This window comes from Lemur catta, chromosome 5 (genome assembly GCF_020740605.2).
Source record: "Lemur catta isolate mLemCat1 chromosome 5, mLemCat1.pri, whole genome shotgun sequence".
Lineage (NCBI taxonomy): Eukaryota > Metazoa > Chordata > Mammalia > Primates > Lemuridae > Lemur > Lemur catta.
Genome location: NC_059132.1, coordinates 52,732,007 through 52,753,886, shown reverse-complemented (window position 1 = coordinate 52,753,886; position 21,880 = coordinate 52,732,007). Strand labels below are relative to the sequence as shown.

Sequence of the window (21,880 nt, the reverse complement as noted above, 5' to 3'; positions counted from 1 at the left end):
GCCCCCAGGGCACCATATGTATCTCCCTTTGTTTTGGGGGGGCTTCTTCCAAAACTTTTAGGAGAAAATGTTTATAACGAGTCAATTGTTAAAGAGCCATAATATCTCTACAACTAACTGCATTGTTGACTTAAGTTGGAGAAAACGCCTCCATCATCAAATGATACACAAAATTGTAGCTAATATACTGAACTATTTAAGTTTTATCGCTCCTACCATCTCATGGACATCAATCCAGAAGAGACTTTAAAATGTATTTTAACTGTTCTGGCCATTAAAGATGACCCGATTCTTTACTAATCCCGATCAAAATGAAAACCATGTGTAACACATCCAAATTGTCTGAGACCCCAAACAATATTTACTAAACTAGGAATACTTCAAATTTATAGTTTTATCAGCACAGTCACATTTCTCAAGATAACTTTGCCAATTTTACAGCTGAGAAAATAAAACTAAGAATTAAACTAAGTTGACAAAGGACACACAACACTGATAAATAAGCAGAACTGGGATTTCATCCACATTTTTTTGTTTTTTTACTTAAAGTCCAGTGCTCTTTCCAGTAGATCAGAGCTACCTAACGCCATCAAATGTTTCCACTCTTAGATGGGCAGGGAGCTAAGAGAAAGTTCAAGTTCCCCAACAAGAATTCCTAGCACCCTGGTTGATGTTTTACAAAACTACATTTTAGTTCCTTTGACATATTTATAATATTTCAAGGAAAAACATATTCACCTTCAACATTTTTTTATTTGCTGTGTTCTTGCCACATTCTCTCCTCAGCTGTTCACTCATCGCTTGCAACTCTCTTCCAAAGTGGATCATTCTTTCTATGGCGGCCTGACTTCCTCCACACAACTGGCGTCGTAACTGACTTGAATCAACTTCTGTAAGCAAAACGGACGAGTGTTTTACTACCTTATGGAATGGTGTATAATAAATACATGAACATAAATTTCTTATATAACAATTTGTACATTTTATTTAGTAAATACTAATATTTCATTTAAATATGCAGATTTTTAAAAATGTATTTGTAATTTAATATGGAACTTTGCAGCTAAAAGGTATATTATTATCTAGGTCTCAAGAGTCTAGGATCCAATTTCTATTATAGCATGAAGTTGAGAGTCAGATGACAACCTTTCTGTGTTCGAGTGTACTTAGTACATCAGGGAAAATTTTAGGAAAAGTTAAGCATAACCCTCTAAAACTACATTAAGCAACATTTTAAATAAAGAAAAAGAAAAAAGTTAGTAATTGCTTCTCCGGCTGCTTTAACTGACATGCAACCAGAGATGTAACAAAATGTTCCTCGAAGCTAAGAGAGGCTAAATGACTCTAATAAAAACACAGAAGATATCATATTATACTAAAGAGAAGGATTAATTATACTACTTTTACAGAAATACTACTTTTAGAAAATATATATCTTGATTGACAACTATCACTGATCAATAATGTAACTATAAATTGCTACTAACAATAACATATAAATTACTATGATGAAGATGATGGTGATAATGGTCAACATTTACTAAGTACTTTGTGCTATCAGTTTTTCACAGATTAACTCATTTACTTTTCACAATGACCTAGGAGGTAGTTATTATTACACCCATTTTACAGATGAAGAAACCAAGGCACAGAGTGGTTAAGTAATTTGCTCAAGGTCACACAGCTAGTAAGTGGCAGTTGCAGAAATCAAATCCAGGTAATTTGGTTCTAGAACTCCTGCTTTTACTCACTATGCTTAAATTACTCTTTGGAAGCTGAGGTGGCTAACATCTAACAGAGTAAAATGAGGCTGCCTTTTAAAATAATTTGAATAAATACCTTTTAATCTCAAAATACTTAGAAATCTAGTGTTGCCATAAAATTCCAACAAATAAATAATTCATAAGCTTCAATAATTCTCACCCTCCATTTGAGGGGAAAGTTTCCAGTAGTTTAACGTTATGGTACAATTTACTATATAAGATGTGTACAAAACAAAATTATGCATGCTAACAGATCTCTGAGCCACATGGTTTTTTGTTATTTGTTTTGGGGGGGGTGAGGGAGGTCACACTTAAGTACCTACTATGTACCAGGCACAGTACTATGCATAGTCACACACATTTGCATTAAATGAATTTAAGAAATTCTGTTTGATTAGAATTTATAAAATCATCTCTACCCATTTGGCCTTATTGACTAAATTTAAAAAAGTGTAACAATTTTTCTTATCTCCAACCTAAAATACCCTGAAGTCTGAACACTAGGTAAGTTACTACTGCTGCATTAATAGCGCTCAAGTTGAGCCTAAACAGTTCAGCAAAGAAAATTCTCTGGCACCTACTGTGAGTTCAGAAGTAACCCAAAAAATTACCTCTACTTGCTCTAGCAACTCACTCTCACAAGAAAGTTTAAGTAATATGTATTACTATCAAATCCTATCGCACATACATCTTTAAATTTGGTTTATGCTCATCAGCTGTGAATCAGTACAAGTAAAAACATAACCTTGTAGCCATCATTTTTTATTAAAAATGTAAGAAATATCACTGCAGACCCATTTCGGTGTCACAATCTTCCATTTCGTGGTCATGTTTAGAGCTACCATTTAGGAAACCATTGGATGAAGTTTCTCCAACTCCATTGGAGTAGTGATCTGTTTCCATGTCTACATCATTACTGAAAACGAAAAAACAAACCTAATTTTAGAAATATCGCACTTGCAGCTTAGTTTAAAATAAATTACTACTCAACTAAGTAGCCTACTTATAATCTAACTTCATAACGTAATAGCAATCTGCAAAAAAGGTATTTTGTTAAATTTCAAATGTATTCAAAGCCAAACAGCTAACTTTTAACAAATGTGTACCCCTGGGGATAAGGAAGGAAAAAAGTACATGTGCTAAAATGTAGTGGTTTTATGACTTTACATCAATATGGAGAAATCATACTTCAGCATGATAGTCCTACTATTTCTCAAACCCAGATCTGCACTTTGTTAACTGACTGCTGCCCCCAGCACCTCCCCAGCACTCATTTCTCCCCAGCACGTAAAGACCTCACTCTCAAAACAAGCCAATAAATCTCACACCTGGAACCCACTTCACCTCTTTCCTGCCCTCCTAATTCAACCTGCTTCCAGACTATATTTTAATAGTTGACGGTTTGGCATTTGTCTTTACTACCTAAAAATATACACTCTCTCAAAGGTGACGATAACTTAAAAAGCGACTCGGTCTCATCCTTTCATACCTTTTCGGCACCCAACACACTCTCTCTCACAGGCTATCTTATTGGCTAAAGCACTGCCAAATCTCAATTTTCAAACCATTGTCTTGGATATTTTCCAGTTTTCACTCATTCCACACTGAAGAAAAATGTCTGTGCCAATAACTATATCTGGACATATTTAAGTTGTCAATGTATGTCCTTCAGACCCATCCACACTCTCATAAGCAACAATAAATATCTAATCTTTCAGATTTTTATGAAGATCTAGGTAATAACTATATATTAATAATTCAGAAACACTTGAAAATTTAGGAAGTGTTTAAAAAAATGACCTTTCTCATCACAAAAGCAATATATATTCATTTGTAAAAAAAATTAATACAGATGAGCAAAAATTACTATGCATAATGCCATCAGAGGCAACCACCTTTGCACGCATATGTGTGCTAACATTCCTGTTAGTAAAACCTTTAAGGTAAAAAGACACAGATCTGGAGAGAAGGGGGATGAGACCCTAGACTCCAGACCAGATTTATTCAGCCAGAAAAGCTTGATTATTGTCTTGACAAACCTTGAAAATGGTAAGAAAAACCAAAATTTAAAAATAATGTTGAATTTAATGAAAATCCTTACCATCATAACTTTCAGTGGTCTTAAAAAAAATACTAAAACTTTTTTTCTTTTTTGACAATTCTGTTCAGTATTTGAGAGGCATTCATTCATTTAGTACACATTTAAAAGCCTCTGAGGTATGATCTGTGTTGGATGCTAACAATATTATGAAACAGCCTGTGGCCCTTAGTAGCAAACAGACTGTAAAAAGCAAATTATTATATTACAGAGCAATCATAATCAATACTATGATGAAAGTTAATCCCAAGGAGCGACAACAACATTTGGTGGGGATGTAAATCCAGGAAAACATCCTGGAAGATCATCTGAACTTGGAGTTTCGCAGCTTGAACAGAAGTTAAGATGGAGCAAAGGAGGGTAGGGAAGAAGGGCATTTCAGATGGTAGGAGATATAATGGGAAAAGCACAAGTTTGCAAGTCAAATCCTGGGAAGGCATCTCAGTTCTGCAACTTACTAGCTACTAATTATTGATCTTAAAAACAGTTATTTACTTTTCTGACATTCAGCTCTACATCTGTAAAATGGTTTTTAAATGGTTAATACTACTTTGCCTACTTCACAATATCATAAGGAGTGCCATTGCCAACTACAAAATAACTGTTACTGTTTAACAGTTTAAAGTGGTTCAAAAGTTTCTTTCCCTTCTATGCTATGCACACAGGAAGATGCTGTGTCATCAGCCCCTTCCGTTAGGCTTGCTCCCCTGAACTCAGGTAATAACAGGTCTCTTTAGCAACTTCCTGCCGTGCGGATAGTATTTAAGAGAAAAACCCACAAATTGACTGTAATCTTACCCTCAAACAATGGCAGAATCCCCATCAACAATAAAGTACCAATGTACTTTATTATAAAGTACAAAACTCTAAAGGCCTAATTTTTTAAATTTTTACTACAATATTTAGATTTTATATTTTCCAGTATGTCATCTCTGCTTTGAAAGACATCCCTGACCTCCTCAGCAAAAGACAGTCACTTTTTCTACCGTTCTCATACCATTTTGGGGGCCCACCATTATAACTTGTATCAATCACACAACACCATTACTTCAGTAAATTTCTGTTGTGTGTGACAGACAATCCAGAAATTTTGATTAATCACCAAAGTTTCAAATACAGGTTTTCTTCATAGACTCCTTTCTGCAGAATCATATTTCCATTAATATTCCATGCTACAAGTTAGGTTTCTTCTCCTCTAGGAAGAAAATGTTGCACTGATGACCATCTCTGGAAAATGCAGCGTGACCAATTGGTTCATGTTATAGGACCAAACCAACATCACACTGATTGGGATGCTGGATGACGTGGGCAGGCTGAATTCACAAGAACTTGCTCTTGCACGGTAGTTTTCAATCCAAATGGTTTCATTTCATGAACTTTTAGGTTTCATGAATATTAAACCTGAGTATGTCAAGGGCCAAACTATACTGATAGACACGTATCTTCTCTCAAAGTTCTCTGAAGTTGGACACCATACCTAACAGAATGTTTGGTACCCAATAGGTTCTTTTTTTTTTTTTTTTTTTTTTTGAGACAGAGTCTTGCTTTGTTGTCCGGGCTAGAGTGAGTGCCGTGGCGTCAGCCTAGCTCACAGCAACCTCAAACTCCTGGGCTCAAGCGATCCTACTGCCTCAGCCTCCCGAGGAGCGGGGACTACAGGCATGCACCACCATGCTTGGCTAATTTTTTCCATATATATTTTAGTTGGCCAGATCATTTCTTTCTATTTTTAGTAGAGATGGGGTCTCACTCTTGATCAGGCTGGTCTTGAACTCCTGACCTCAAGCGATCCACCCGCCTCGGCCTCCCAGAGTGCTAGGATTACAGGCATGAGCCACTGCGCCCGGCCAAGTTCTTGATACTATCCTCATATCACTGTTTACTAAACGATTTAACCATCTGCTGTATGTGAGCTACGTAAAGACAGGCTTTCAAAAAAGATTCTTCGTAAAGTTAGTTATTTTAAACTTAGAAAACATTTGATATATTTATACCAAAAAAAACCCACACACAGAGGAAAAATTAGCTGTAAATTTATCTTATATTAACATTAGGGGTTAAGTATACTACTATATCTTAACTTGAAAACATAACAAATGGCATATATGTGATTATTTGTATAGATCTGTGGTTAGCAGGAAGATGATGCATAGAGATCTGAATCTGTTGTTATAATCTTACTTGAGAGAAGAGGTATTAACAGCAGAGAAAGAGGAAGGAACGAAGGAAAGAGCTTGTGTGCATAATGGGAGACTGAAAAGCTTTGGAGAACCGATTCCCTATCCTTTCATTCTCTGTGGGCTTGGGAACTCCCAGACTACCACTATGGGTCATATAAATCAAGTTCTTTCAAAATTAGTACAATGATGACACCTATAACTACCTTGCTAATATTAATACAAAAGCTGGAGAAGTCACTTACCTGGTGAAGTTATTAACTTGCTGTGATCTTGACATATTTATACTGTTCAGTTCTGGTACATTCAAATTGGATGACTGGTGTTTACTATGACAATATGATTGATGTGCTTTATTTGATATTACACCATTACTACAACTTTCAAAACCTAAGGGGGAAAAAGGAAAAGATACCGCATGGAAATAGAAACAAACACTAATTGTTAATTAGGTTGTAAATAATGTCTTCATATTTTGATTTTGTATTTAAGACTTCTAGAATGTAAAAAAGTCAATGGATTACTTAAATAATAAGCAGATAACTTCTCTGAAAGGATATTAAGAATATATAATTGTGAGGCTGTAATTATGATCTCTAACAGTTATTGAAGGCTTAATTATGGATCTCATTTGCCCTACAATCCTGCTCCATTGGCAGCATTATCATCATCATCCCCATTTTACATAAGAATACAATGAGGCTCAGATTTTGCCCACACCTGAAGTGACTGCATGACATCCAAAAGGAATTGTAGCTAAGGATACAGACATGAGCATCATCCCCGATGTACAGGGAAATGATAATTAGTAATTAGACTGAAAGGAAGTAATGCAGAAGGAGTATATACTGACTGTGAGAAAAAGCAAATGTGATACTCTACGAAAGGAAAGGAAATATTACCTGACTTGTTTTAGAAAATTAAATGTACAGAGAAAAGGTAATATCTTGGGAAACAGAGAACACCAAAAGCCACAGAAAGCAACACTGAAGAGCCAAAAAGAGGGATGGGAGAAAATGAACTGGGCAGAGCCAATTCTTGAAGAGGCTTGGTTGGGAAAGAACCAAGAGAGACAGGCAGCCAGCTATTAATAGGTTTGGTTATTGGTAGCATAAGATATCACAGTCAGATCACCTTTAAATTTATACATTATTAAAACACATAATTACCTTTTCATTACTACATGTCAATGATTTAATTCTAGTGACAACTCATTTTGAATGTTGACCTTCATTTATGGAGATCTGCTAATAACCTATTTTCATAAAGGTTTTTTTTTCCTTTAAGAGATAGGATCTTGCTCAGTTGCCCAGTCTGGAGTGCAGTGGCATGATCATACCTCACTACAGCATTGAACTCCTGAGCTCAAGCAATTCTCTTGCCTCAGCCTCCAGAGCAGCTGGGACTACAGGCATGCACCACCATGCCCAACTAATTTCTCTAACTTTTGTAGAGACAGGGTTTTGCTCTTGCTTGGGCTGGTCTCAAACTCCCAACTTCAAGTGATCCTCCTGCCTCTGCCTCCCAGAGTGCTAGGATTACAGACATGAGCCACTGCACCCAGCCAGAAACAGCTATTCTTTAAGTTACTTCCGAGTACTGATAATATTAATATATGAATCTGAACAATTTTTCATCCAGAACATCCTGAAATCAAGTATACACATTTACAAAACTGCTACAAAGAAAACATCTAGATTAACAAATTTTGGGTTCAGAATTGTAAAGGTAAAAATTTAAAAAATAATGTTGTAAGAGTGAATCTCACCAGAAAAATGTGCAGTACTTCCTTTTCCTGATGCTAAATTGTGGATATTCATTCCGTGGCTGGGGCTCATACTCGGACTACTAAAAGGTCGAGGACTAACAGGATAACTGTCTTGTGATTTTGGACTTCGGCCTCCCAAACATCGTACTTCACTATCTGTACCATTCACCATTTCTATAAACTGACGTACTCTAAAAGAGAAAAGAAAAATTTATTTAGTATAATCTTCAAATGGCCTTTTTGAAAATAGTTTAAAACACTTATCAGTAGGTTTGATCTTTAGATAGTAAGCTAAAAATATTAAATATAGTGTCATATATTGTATTGCTTGGAATTTTAAATTTTCCAAAAAAATTAAGAATATAACACAAAAGAGACTATAATAATATTATCCCCCTTAATTTAATTTACTAAGAAAATGAAAATTTATCTGTGGCTATAAAAAACATAATATGGACTTCATTTTTTGTTTTAAAGATGGGGGTCTCACTATGTTGCCCAGGCTGGTCTTGAATTCCTAGGCTCAAGCAATCCTCCTGCCTCAGCCTCCCGAGTAGTTGGAATTACAGATGTATACCACTGCATCTGGCATGATTTCATTTTTTTAGCTAAAAATAATTTAACCAAAATATCTGCACTTGGTAGAAAATCAGATAGTACCTAAGGACATAATTTATGTACATATGATACATATAAAGCATAGCCTTCCTCCCCTCCCTCTGTCACCCCCAGTCCCATTCCCAACCTCCTTACCAAAATAAGCCTCATTTAAACTTCAATTCGAAAACAATTCTGTTCAACCCACCATTGCTAAATTTGACTAGCTACAAAAAAAAAAAACCAAAACATGATTCTGTCATTTGACTTACAAAGGATTTCTTACAAAGAGTTGAAATTTTAAGCTCAATAACATCTAATTTTTAAAGTACCAAAGATTCAGAAAACCAATAAAAATGCCAAATTTGGATGGCTATCATTTAAAAAACAGAAAGTAAGTGTTACTGACGATATGGAGAAAGTGGAGCCCTTGTGTGCATTGCTGGTGGGAAAACAAAATGGTGCAGCCACTGAGGAAAAGAGTATGGCAGTTCTTCAAAATATTAAACAAAATTACCATAGAATCCAGAAATTCTACTTCTGGGTATATAACCAAAACAACTGAAAGCAGGGACTCAAACAGATATTTGTACACCTATGTTCATAACAGAATTTTTGTTACAGCCAAGAGGTGGAAGCAACCCAAGTGTCCATCAACAGATGAATGCATAAACAAAACATGGCATATATCCACACAATGGAATATTACTCAGCCTTTAAAAGGAAGGAAATTCTGATACATGCTACAATGTAGACGAACCTTGAGAATATTACACTAAGTGAAATAAGCCAATCACAAAGGACAAATACTGTATGATTCTACTTATATGAGGTACCTAGAGTAGTCAAATTCACAGAGGCAGAAAGGAGAATGGTGGTTGCCAGGGGCTGCGGGGGAAGAAGGAATGAGTTGTTTAATATATACAGAGTTTCAGTTTGAGAAAATGAAAAAGTTCTGGAGATGCTTGGTGGCGATGGTTACATGATGTGAACACAGTTAAATGTAGACATGTTCATTTTAAGAATAATTAAAATGGTAAATTTTATGTATATTTTACTATAATTTTTTAAAATGCAAAGGAGACTTACTATAAGGTATTTTTCAGCAGGAAAAATAGACATCCATCTTCTAAATAAGATTTTCACATTTTAAAACACAGAGATAGAATGATAAAAGAGCATACACACAGCAAAAGATCCCATCTGCTTATGGTCCTGAACATAAAAGTATTTTTAATAATCTGTTACTTAAATGTGCTTTATTATAAAATTATATGTAAATATTTGAAACAAGGTAAAATAAAAATTAAACTATAAAAGCATGAGAATGATTTTAATTATATAACATAACAACAAATATGTATAATATATTACAAGTGTCACAGTTTATTAAACAAACTCACTTTAATGTGAAAAGGAGATTAGGATTTCTTTCAAGTAAACTTGGGTATAACTGTTGTGTTGTTTCAATGGCTTCTCCCATTCTTCCTGCTAACACCAATTTCTGAATTCCTATTCAGTAAAAAAAAAAAACAAAACGCAAAAGATTAACTTTTACAAAAGTAGAAACATAAACATAGTGGATCCTCAGAAGAAAAAGAGAGTTAGCAAAAAGTCTTTAAATAACTTCTTGTATTGATTTCTATTTCTTTTTCTAATATCCATTAGGCAATCCAGGAAAAAAATCTCAGACATTAAAAAAATCAGAAAAACAAGTACTTTCACAAACTATTAAAAAAAATTACAAACATACAAGTAATACAGTTAGAACACCTATTAAGCAACACTGAAGTTTCAAACACTAAGATTAAAAAGACTGTTTTAAAGAAATAATATTAAAATGTCTTATCAAATATGATGAACCCAAGACTAAAAAAAAATGCTAGCCTTTTGAGTAAGATCTGAATTTAATAGATACTCATTGAGCATTCACTGTGGGTCAGACATTTGCTAAATAAGATGATGGAGGAGAGGCCGGGCGCGGTGGCTCACGCCTGCAATCCTAGCACTCAGGGAGGCCGAGGCGGGAGGATCACTTGAGGTCAGGAGTTGGAAATGGTGAGGATACAAAAGGAGTAAGCAATCATCTCTGTTCAGCGATCGTCTCTGTTCAACAGAGCTTAGTGATAGTGAGAAAGGCAAGAATATAATTAACTACAATACAATGTAATCAGTGCTATTATAGCAACTTGACTTATTAAAAAATTTTCACCCATCCATTGTTTTTATCCCTTCACTCTTGTCAAATCATACCCATCCTGATGGACTAACACCACCGATTTTAGGATGGCTAACTGTGGACCAATTATAAACAGTCTCTACAGTTCTGTGGTCACACAGGCCAGCACTAGGACCTAAACAATAAATACTATGATCAATGCTATCTTAAATTTAGATGGCAATTTTAAATTCAAAGATATTTAAATTTTTCACATATTATCTCTACCATCTAATAAGAACTACTTTACTTTAAAAAAAATTAAAAAAAAACCTTTTCACTAAATGTTTTATTTCCTGAAAGCTAAGAAAACATTTTTTATTTTAAGATATGGTAAAGTCATTCCCTACAAAAATTTTTCCACAATTCTTTCTACAACTAGAGTCTGACATAGTCATATGTGAATTTTTAAAGCTAATCTTCAAAAATGTCAGTGAAAATAAATTTCAGAGGTATCCATCTTAAATTAATATTTACATTTTTTAATTTAAAAAAATTTCTAAAAATAAAGTAACCAAACCTATAATCTGAAAACAAATGTCAGCCATGCACCAGTGTCCTTACTTTGTCTATTCTTAATGGAAGCTAATTCTTCTAGAACGGTCTGGTCTGTAGATCTGGCAAAGGCCTCTGCTGTGGCACAGTACCCATGGTGGACTAAATAAGATGAAACCATTCTTAAAATAAAAAGAAGAAACATACATCTTTTAGTCAAGCGAATACATGCTTCACACTACAATTTATATAAACAAGGTCTACTCAGGTATTACAAAACAAATCTATTTTCTTGAAACAGTTAAGGCTTTAAGAATTTCAACTTTAAAGTAAGTTGAAAAAAATCATTGTTCAATTCATGTAATATTTCCAAAAAAGACAATTGCAAATGCTGTGTTAAGACTACACTCCCTAAAATAAATACTGCTTGAGAACCAAGGACCCTAAGTGACCCTTTCTTTGATTCTTACATCTCCATTACCCTCGGGTCCCTTCCTATTTATTTCCCATCCTACTAACCATAATTTCTATTTCATCTCTACCATATGATTTATCCCAGTAATATGTCAGTATTTTGTAAAATAACATTTGAAAATAACGGATTAACTCCTGGTGTTCCAAAACTCAACCACTTTCTTTACCCATCAGTTAAATGAGATGGGATCACCAAATGCATACAGAAAAAATACTAAGGTAAACCCAGAGAAAGAATCTCTCAGAACAAAGTCTATGAGGGTACTATTCACACAGGAGGAATCAGCCTTCAAATCTAAATCAATTACTATGGTTTTGCACAAGAGATTACTCAAATATAATTTACATATAAGTGACACGCTTTCAAGCGAACAAGTTTATTTCTTAAAAAGCCACCAAGTGGTTAAACCATATACTTACATCTACCCCAAAAATGTAGTTAGAAATACTGGTGATCAAAAAAATAAAAATAAAAAAGGGGGGAGGGGTCTGCCGGCCCCCAAGTTGAGGGCCAAGTGCCACTCTTCGCCTTTAAAAAAAAAGAAAAAGAAAAAGAAAAACTGGTGATCCAACAATATTAACCCAAATATCTGATATCTCCAAACGTTCAACTCTTAAATCTGCCTCCACCTGACACTACTAAGTGCCAATTAGAAAGTGGTGGGAAGCAGTGGTTCCCCAGGAGGACACTGAGGGGAAGGAGGGAGAAACCTCTAAAAAACAGATTTTCATCTTATCTTATCCAGGTGTTCAAATTAATTTAAGTGGGAGGGGACTTTTAGCATGGACTTCCCAGGAGGTCATGGTGAGTCACTTCAATCTTCTAAAGAATGGGGTAGGAGAATCCTGGCTATAGGTTAAGATAAACGCTTCCTCTACTGCTATCTTGTTATGGTGCTCAGTGGCAACCATTTTCAGAGCCTTAAAGGAAAGTGGCCCCAGGAGAGCAACCCATCCCAGCTCCAGCTCATGGTGACTACAGGATGCTGAGTTGGGGTTGTCTATTCTTTCAACTGTGTGGAACAAAGAAACTAGTATCCAAGCTCTGTTAACACAGACAATAATAGCTCTAGGGAAGAAGCATGCTTTCAGAGTCATCATCATGTCTCCAAATCACAATCTCCTCCAAAAAATATTCAAAAAATTTTTATTAAAATTTTAAATTTAAGAATGTTCAAAGCAATTTAAGGACATTTATGATGAAATGAGATGTACTGATGGTATCCGAAAAGTCTTTGCTGTTTTCTTGGCTTTGATTATAATAGTAAAGATGACTTTTTAAATTTAATGGCGTTTATTTCATTTTTAAGTTTATGCTATTTCAAGCGTTAAGAGCTACCATTTAGTACTAACGATATCTAGGTGTCATCTCTAGCCTTTTAGCAAAGGAAGAGTCTAAAAAGTTGACTGTCATCGGAATTATATTTTCCTAACTTCCATAATGAAATTCTACTTAAACAAAAAAAAAATTCCCTAATAAAACAGGTTAAAAATTTTTGGCAAAGAAGAAATTGGGATAATTTAATTTTATATTACTTTTTATTTGATGCCCATTTTCTGCTCTGCTGCTGGCTATCCTCCACCATGGTTATGAATGAATCTAAGTACGCTACATTTAGGAATCCTAACTCCACACTTAACTGTTCCTTGGGGACTCCATTCCTTTATCTTTTCTTACATTTAATAATGGCATATACAAATCAAGCATTAACCTTAATTAGTAAGTCTTTTAAAAATTCTTAAGATGGAGGCTTTTAAATTTTCCTATTTAAAATAGGGGCATTATAATCTCCCTGAATCTAAATGCTAAATAATAAGTATTTAGCAAAAAGGGGATTCTAGTAACTGAAAATAGCTGATGTTATTCTTAAAGAGTAACTCAAACACTGGAAAAACTTAGCCAAATCCTGAAATGCAAAATGTACACATCAAGTCTATATCCTAATACATTTTGATGCTTATTCTTATCAAGCAACAATTCTTTTTACTTATAAATATCTAAACTACTGCAGAACAACACAGCCAAGTTCATGTCCAAAACCCAGATATTCTGATTATAAGATCTAGATCATCTCTCTGAGCTTATCCTTTGCATCATTATTAAAATTTGAATTGTATAACCTACAGAAATCATTAAATCCTATTACTAAGAATAACCTAGGTAACCTAATGTCACTTTATCTCCTCCACCACATTAAGTCTGACTGAAATACAATTCTGTATGTGTGTCATCAAATCAGACAATTATTTTTAATTTTGTTTAAATTACTTTGAGATTAAAACATAATCAATAATAATCATTAGGATATAAATGCGATTAAACAGCTTCTATGAATACCAAAAGAATAAATGTCTTATAAAAAATAGATTTCTAATAATGTTAATTCAAATTTCTTTACTCTTACTTTTGTATCATGGTCTGCCACTCTCCTTCGCGATCTCCGATTGGAAATCGGTCTATCTGTGCCTGTATTTTGGTTCTCCACTCTCGCATATAGTCTTCTATATCAAATACGAAAGGATGTTGCCCAAAATTGGCATCAACCACTTCTCCTGGTGTCTGAAGCCCCACAGTAGGATACAAATTTGGCTGTAAGACAACGTATTTCATTAAAACACCTATGCATTTTAAGTAAAGACTTAGTCTTTTAATGATACCATTAAAAGAATGGAACTACAGATTCGCTTCATGACATTTTAAAATCCTGATCAAAATATTAGTAGAGGAAGATTAAAATAAATGACCTAAAATACATTATATGTTAGATGAAAAAAATATCACGTCCTGTGATTTAATCAAGAGGAAACCAAAACAATCTAAGACACCTATTTTATTTATTCAGAAACCACACTGAATTATGCCACATGGCATTATACTTGTAATATATGAAGATGTAATTCTTCCTCTTAAGACTATGTCATGTAGTAGTCACAGAAATTCAGATATAAACATGTACACAATTCAGGTTTATCTCTGATTTTTATATGTGATACATTTCTACCAACTCCATGTTAAAGCTAATTATCATAAAAGTACAAGCCTGGCCAACCATGTACTATTTTATTACTATTTTCATTTATCTGTACAGCTGGGATGCATGCCTTTACAAAGGGGAGGTGATAAGAACTTAACTATAAACAAAACACAGTGCCATTAAGAGTGGGGATTCTTCATATAAAAATAAAAACTCAAATGTATGTATTTCAGAGGAGGGAAAAGATGAAATTGAATATCCTAACTCAGAAACACATTTAGATATATTCCAGGATTTCAAGGCTAAACAATTAAGTGTAAAAGGTGGTAAAACTTCAAGTATACGAAAAATACAAGAGTCCTTCTTTTGCTCTATCACTGATTATTAATGGTTGTTACATCTAAAGGGAGAATGAGTTTCTGAATGTCTACTAAATGCCAAGGTTTAATCATAATAATCCTGTGTGGTAACTATTATTATTTCTGTTAAAAAGATACAGAAATTAAGGATTAGAGATTAAATAAACTGCTCGTGGCTGTTCTGCTAACAAGTGGCACAGGTGGAATTAGAACAAAGGTTCGTCTGACACCAAATCCAAGGATCAGTTTTCCTTCTTATAACTCCAAATCCTACCACATCTTCATTCTCTGTATGTATGTCTTATTTCTTTGCTTTACTAGTATCACAAGTATTTTCAGTATAAAACAAGGTAAAAATTAAAAGGGGATAATTTGTGTGTGTATATAAGATGTTCAATAGATTTCAAAGCAAAAGGCTAAGAGGATGTGTTTTAAAACAACTGTTGAATCAAGCAAGAAAAATCAGAAACAAAAATATTGTGTCAGAATATCAAAAAATATAAAGTACTACCAGATTACGAAATTAAATGGTTAAATCAAAATATGCCAATGTGTTGATTCTTAATGATCAACAGAACTAACAAGTTCATATAGTTTTAAGCCCCAAACAGGTGAGATACAAAATACAGCATTCTTATTTCACCAATGAGAACTGAGACCTAAATACTTTAAAAGCACAGTCCAAAAGCACACAGCTTGTTAATGGCACCACATAAAGGAAGAAACTCATGTCTCTCTACATCCAGTACAGTATTCTTTGCATTAAAACTCATTGCAGAATTATGAGATACTTTAAAACAAAAGTATATAAGGCCAAAGGCAATAAAGAAATCAACAGAGTGAAAGGCAATTCTGTTCATTAAGCAGTTTAGAAGTCTGATATTCAGGATTGGCCAAATAAAGATTCTTTTAAAATGATTTGCTAATCTAAATTTCCTTACATATTCAGAAAAATAATCCTATCAACACTATAAAAGACAATCAACATTCATGAATTTTCTGCTAAAACTGTTCCATAAAAGTTTAAAACTTACTCATGATAAAACATGCCAAAAATATCAAGACAAATGGACTTTCTACAAAAAGCAATCTTCCATACGTATGACAAAGAATCGGTATTCGAGATATACAAAATATTCTCACAACACAGGAAGACAATGATTACCAGTTCAATTTCTCAAAAATGGCAATAGATACATAGGCAATTTGCAAAAGAAATACAAAATGACAATATAGGAAGAGACACTTAACCATACTCTACTTTTTAGAATGTAAATTAAAAACAAGATCTTTCCTTTTTGAACATCAGATTAAAATTTAGAAGACTGAGAATACCCAATGTTGATGAAAGTTGGGAAAATAAACATTTTCATCCACTGTACACACAAATGTAAACTGACATAACCTTTTAAAGAATTTGGAAAAAATTTGGAAAAAACCTATTAAAATTGGTAGTAATTTCACTTGTAAGAGTTTAATTCTACAGAAAAATAAACGTGCAAAGATGTATGTCCTGCAGCATTATCTGTGATGGCAAAAAAAAAATGTTTACTGTTTAGCTCAGTGATCTATCATATTCATCAAATCTCAGATTGCAATAATAAGCTGTACCATTATTTTATGTCTGAGAAAAAAAACTGCAAATTAAATAGGCCATAGATTCTAAAATGCATTCCCATTTCAGAAATATTAAAATATGAAAAAATGTTCACCTCAGAATTGATGAACTATGGTAGTACACTCATACAATAAGATATTGTAAAGAGGCAAAAAGAACAGAATAAAAAATACATTAATAGACACAGAAAGATGCCCTATACACATTACTAAATGAAAGCAAACTACAGAATAATGTACATACTATGGCTCCATCTTTTATGTAAACATTTAAATAATGTTCATACTGGCTTACATGTGTTTAGAAAGAAGTCTAAAAGGATATACACTCAAGTTAAAACAGCCATCACAGCTAAAGAGGCTGGGATTATGAAGAACTTCTCTTTCGTACATTTCTGTAATTATAAACACTTTTCTCATTTTAAATATTTGACACTACATACATCTGTAATTAGAGGTAGATAAAACCTTGAAGTAATATCAAGTCCGTTTGGGCTCATTGAAAAGTAATTGTAATTTTTATACCATTTACTCAATCTTAAAACTGGAGTATTTGGGGGAAGAGGATTAAGGACACAGTCCTTAACTTGTTAGACTACAGATTTTAAAAACCAACGGCCTTTTAAAGCACACAATTCAATGGTTTTTAGTATATTCACAGAAATGTGCAACTATCATCATCCAATTTTACAACATTCCCATCATCCCAAGAGAAACCCACTGGCAGCCATTCCCCAAATTCCGCTAATAAACCACTAATCTACTTTCTGTCTCTATGGATTTGCCTATCCTGGACATCTTTTATAAATGGAATATATATGTGGTCTTTTGTGACTGCCTTCTTTCATTTAACATGTTTTCAAGGTTTATTCATATGGCAGCCTGTGTCTTGATTACAGATTTACATGAAATGTTTTCCAGGAAAATGTTTCGAAATTTAAAAAAATTACTTCTGCCTATGTAGAATTAGACTGAACTAAAATAATTTCTTTATGAAAAGAACAGAAAAACAGATCCCATTTCTATTAACTTGTGAAAGGCAAAGACAGATACTAAAAATATAAATAGCAAAATAGCATAGCTTTGTTTTATAGGTATTTAAAAGATTTTCTCTAATCAAAATGAAAGCAAATAACGTAGCCATAGAAAGATTTCAAGTCAGAGTCCAGAACTGGAGAGCAGCATCATTTTAGATGAGAATAGCTACTGTAACAAAAGGAATATATACCCAATCCCGAACTGCATCAGTTTATAGTTAAAGTCATTTTTTAAACAGGTGAGGTTAGCAGAGAAGAAAAACTATTTTGAAAAAGATCTAAGGTTTTCAGAGCTGTATAAACACCCTATGTTCCATAACAGGTGCAATATGGTCTAGGTAAAATGGTTTTTCTGCAAATATACTCTCTCCCAAGATTCAGTGGTACAACTAGCTAGTGACAGCTCATAGGTACGCAACATATAAATACTTGCCTGGTGCTTCAAGAGAAAGACTTTTCCTTCTTCTTTAAGTGAAGAAGTGATATGTAGGCATGTGGAAGTCCCCCAAGATTTACAGTCATAAAAATGAAAAACTCTTAGAAACACTATATTAAAAGGAAATCTCTAACCACCACCCTACATACTGTTACAACAAAGTTGCACATCATCATTGGTTAGCTATAGATGAAGGGAAAAACATAACTGGTGACTCAAAAGTCTGACAGAAAATAATCAGAAGCACAAAAATAGTCAACATGTCTACAACCAACCAATCCTTTTCTAAATGATCACCACTGTATCTACCAACAAGAAACAAAAGCTAACAACAATAAAAAATCTCACTCTGACAAGTTGGTTTTACATGCTTAGTGCCACCTTAAAAGAGAGAAAAATAACAGCCACTAAACCCTTTAACCAACCAAATACAACTTAGGGTATTCCTAACAGAGCCTCTCAACAATTAGGGACCACATCAACCCACCTACCAGAATCTGCACCTACACGCTCTGCTGTCTACCTGTCACCACAATGCTCTTCTGAAAAGCCCATCCCTCCACTTATGCACCTGCCTACCTCTCTATATACTATATAAACTTTTTTTGCTTGCTAGTGAATCACTTCTACCAGCAAACAAGTATCCTGCCAAATCTCCCAATTCAAAAAATTTTTTTCTACTTCCCTCACTTCCACTACCAACTACTATTCTATTTCTTTCCTCCCTATTGTGGCCAAAGTCCTCCAGAATTGTCCAATCGATAATTTCCCTCTTCTTTTTCTCTCTTATGTTTAATCCAATCAGGATTTCTCCATCACTCTGCTGAAACTTTCTTGTCAAGTTCACCAATGACCTCCACTCTGCAAAATACAATAATCAATTCTTAGTCCTTATATTATATGTCACTGGCATGTGATACCACTGATCACTCCTTCCTCCTTGATGTATTTCTTCACTTGGCTTTCAGGACATCCAATTCTTGGTCTTCCTCCTTACTTCACTGATTGCTCCTTCTCAATTTCCCTTTGCTGGTTGTCCTTTCTCCGAAATTTAGCATGCCCTAGAACTCAACCCTTGGTCCACCTCTCTTTCCTGTCTACACACATTCCCTTGTTAATCTTGACCAATCTCATGACTGAATAAGACTCAAATGGCAATGAGTCCCAAATTTTCACCTCCAGCCCAGATCTCTCTTGAATTCCAGGCTTGCATATGTAACTGCATACTTCACAACTTTTAACTCATCCAAAATTGAATTCCTGATCTCCTCCCTCAAAACTTATATACAGCCTTCTCCATATCAGGAAGTGACATGTCCATTCTTTCAATTCCTTAGGCCAGAAATCTTTTAGTCAGATCCTCTTTCTCACATTTTCACACCCAATCCTTAGCAAATTCTCTTGTTTCTCAGGTGGATTTTAAAAGAATATGACTTTTGTTATTTGGTTTTTTTCCATTTAACTCTTTAATCCATTTAGAACTTGCTTTGATATAAAATATAAGACAATATCCTAACACTATGTATTTTTTCAAAAAAATAAACACTTATTCCATTACTGCTTATTAAATAATGCTTCTTGGAGAGCAATTTTGATCTGCAGACTCTAAATCTTCCTTGGCTTAAAAGTTATTTTCTATCATAATTTTGATTTCTTCTATTTTTTTCTAGCATTTTCTTAAGGAATATCAATAAATCTATCTGCAGATTTGGTGTCTATTCTCGGCCTCTGAATCTTCCATCATCTCTCTCAAAACATCTCTGAAATTAGAATGCACTGTAGTATCATCGATGGTACCTTACAATCACTACTGGTCAGGCAGCTGTCATGATACAGCTGTCACTGCCTGCACAGGTGTGAATTTGTTAAAGAATGAGCTCACTGACAAACTCTGGGACTTAATTGTTTTCCCCAGTTGAAAGGCTGGATAATTGCAACTTCTAAGACATTTTAGTGAACTTAAGACCAACTGAGAAAGGAATATCAGAGTCCTGGTTGTTGTCAGAAAACTTTTGGTTAATATCCCCTCCTGGTAATATTTAAAATATTAAACTGTACACTGACAGTATTAAACTGTGCACAATGTGATCAGCAGCTTGGAGGAATATCCCAGAGATGTAACAGAGAACTCTTAAGAAATGTTCTTGATGGAGAAGACAATATCATGTAGAAAAAAACAGACAACAACTCTAAAATAATGATTTTAAAGGCTGGGCTCTGAACATGAAGAAGTTCTGGTAATTCCTTAATCAATTTATATTGTTTACATTAAACTTTTTGGGTGTGCAACAGGAGATACGGATTATAAATCTACGTTTAAATAACCCTATGAGATCATTCAGCAACCATAAAATACAAATTTTAAGTGATAGGGAAATATTATGTCATAGTTTGTTGGTTTTTTTCCCCCTTGGTATCCAATATGATCATATTACAATTGAAAGGGTCTTAGATTTGGTAAATAAGATACCTAGGATCAAACCTCTACTGATGAATGTCACTGTCATCCCTTGCCTGAAGTTCTGCAAGGGTCTCCTCACAGGCCCCCTCACTTCTACCCTTACTCCCCCACATAGTCTATTTTTCAACCCAACAGCCAGAGTGATCCCATAAAAACTGAAGCCATATCACGACAACTAAAACCCTGCAATGTCTTTATATCTCAAATAGAGTAAATGTTCAGGCCCTTCTAGGTGGTCTAGCTCACCCCTCCTGCATCATTTCTGACTCATCTCCCACTACGCATACTCTGCCTTCCTCACTCCTCTCTACCATATCTCATGCTATTCTTCAAACAAGCCAGGTGTGCTCCTTTTCCTGACTTTTTTCCTGAGCATCTTTTCCCTAACTTTACTCTGCCTGGAACACTCTTGGTCTACATAGCCACTGGGCTAACTCCCTCAATCCTTCAAAAGTTTTTGCTCAATTCTCAACTTGATCAGAGGTGAGCACCTTGTACAACCTTGTGTACTACCTTTGGCACTCTCAGCTCTATTGTTTCTCTTTTTTTCCAAAATACTTAGTAATTTTAAATGTTATAATGTACTTTTTTTCATGCATTACTTATTCTCTAACTCCCCTAGCTTGAATACTGTAAACTCCAAGAGGACACAGACCTTTACTACCTGTTTGTTGAACAATGTATTCCAAGCACAGAACCTGCTACATGGTAGGCCTCAATATTGCTTGGGTGAATAGATTAGAACTGCTGTATAGCCCTTTGTTAAAAAGTCCACAGACACCAAAGAAACACACTTTGAATGAATGCTTGGTGACATTAAAAAGTATATTTTAAGTAATCAATTCTGATTTATTTTCCTTTGTGCAATGGATCTAGTGCAATTTGGAGCTTAATTTTGATGGTCTATACCCAGGGTAGCTCAATAAAGGATCTCTACTCTATGCATGGCATATAAATTTAACAAATATCAATAAAACTGCATTCTAAACTTTCTAAACATGCTCAGTACCAGTTTCCTTATACTTCCTTTACTTAAAAATGCAAAACTGCTTTTAAAAAATTATGTCTTACCGGTAAGTCGGTGAAAGCAATACCTAAAAAAAAACAAAACAAAAAACAAAGTGGCATTAGAAGCTGTTTATCAAAGGCAGGCTATAGTTACAAGCTGAAGTTCTAACTAAAAAGAAGGAAAAGAGCAGTACAGAAAGAAACAGAAAAATGTTAAAGCCCAAATAGAAAATAACAGGACTAATTTTTTTATCAGTTACCACTAACATTTATGTCTGAGTGAATGTTGTCCCCCTCAAGATCATCAGCCTAGCTAATCATACATAAATTTTACTTCTGGGATATTGCCATTGTCTCCAGGATTTTTTAAATGGTTTTAGATATACCTCCAAAGCTA

At 34.3% G+C, this 21,880-nt stretch overlaps 1 protein-coding gene across 1 annotated transcript in view; it reads right to left on the bottom strand.

The window, feature by feature from the left end:
• The window catches only part of RANBP9 (RAN binding protein 9), a 98,480-nt gene that overhangs the window by 10,558 nt on the left and 66,042 nt on the right, over positions 1-21,880 (bottom strand). The window contains exons 5-12 of the mRNA XM_045551805.1: positions 21,547-21,569; positions 13,996-14,180; positions 11,186-11,298; positions 9,807-9,915; positions 7,807-7,997; positions 6,284-6,428; positions 2,558-2,679; positions 739-890 (exon numbers count right to left, since the gene is read on the bottom strand). Of these exons, the coding sequence (XP_045407761.1) occupies positions 739-890; positions 2,558-2,679; positions 6,284-6,428; positions 7,807-7,997; positions 9,807-9,915; positions 11,186-11,298; positions 13,996-14,180; positions 21,547-21,569 (1,040 nt within the window). The remainder of the gene's footprint in view (positions 1-738; positions 891-2,557; positions 2,680-6,283; positions 6,429-7,806; positions 7,998-9,806; positions 9,916-11,185; positions 11,299-13,995; positions 14,181-21,546; positions 21,570-21,880) is intronic.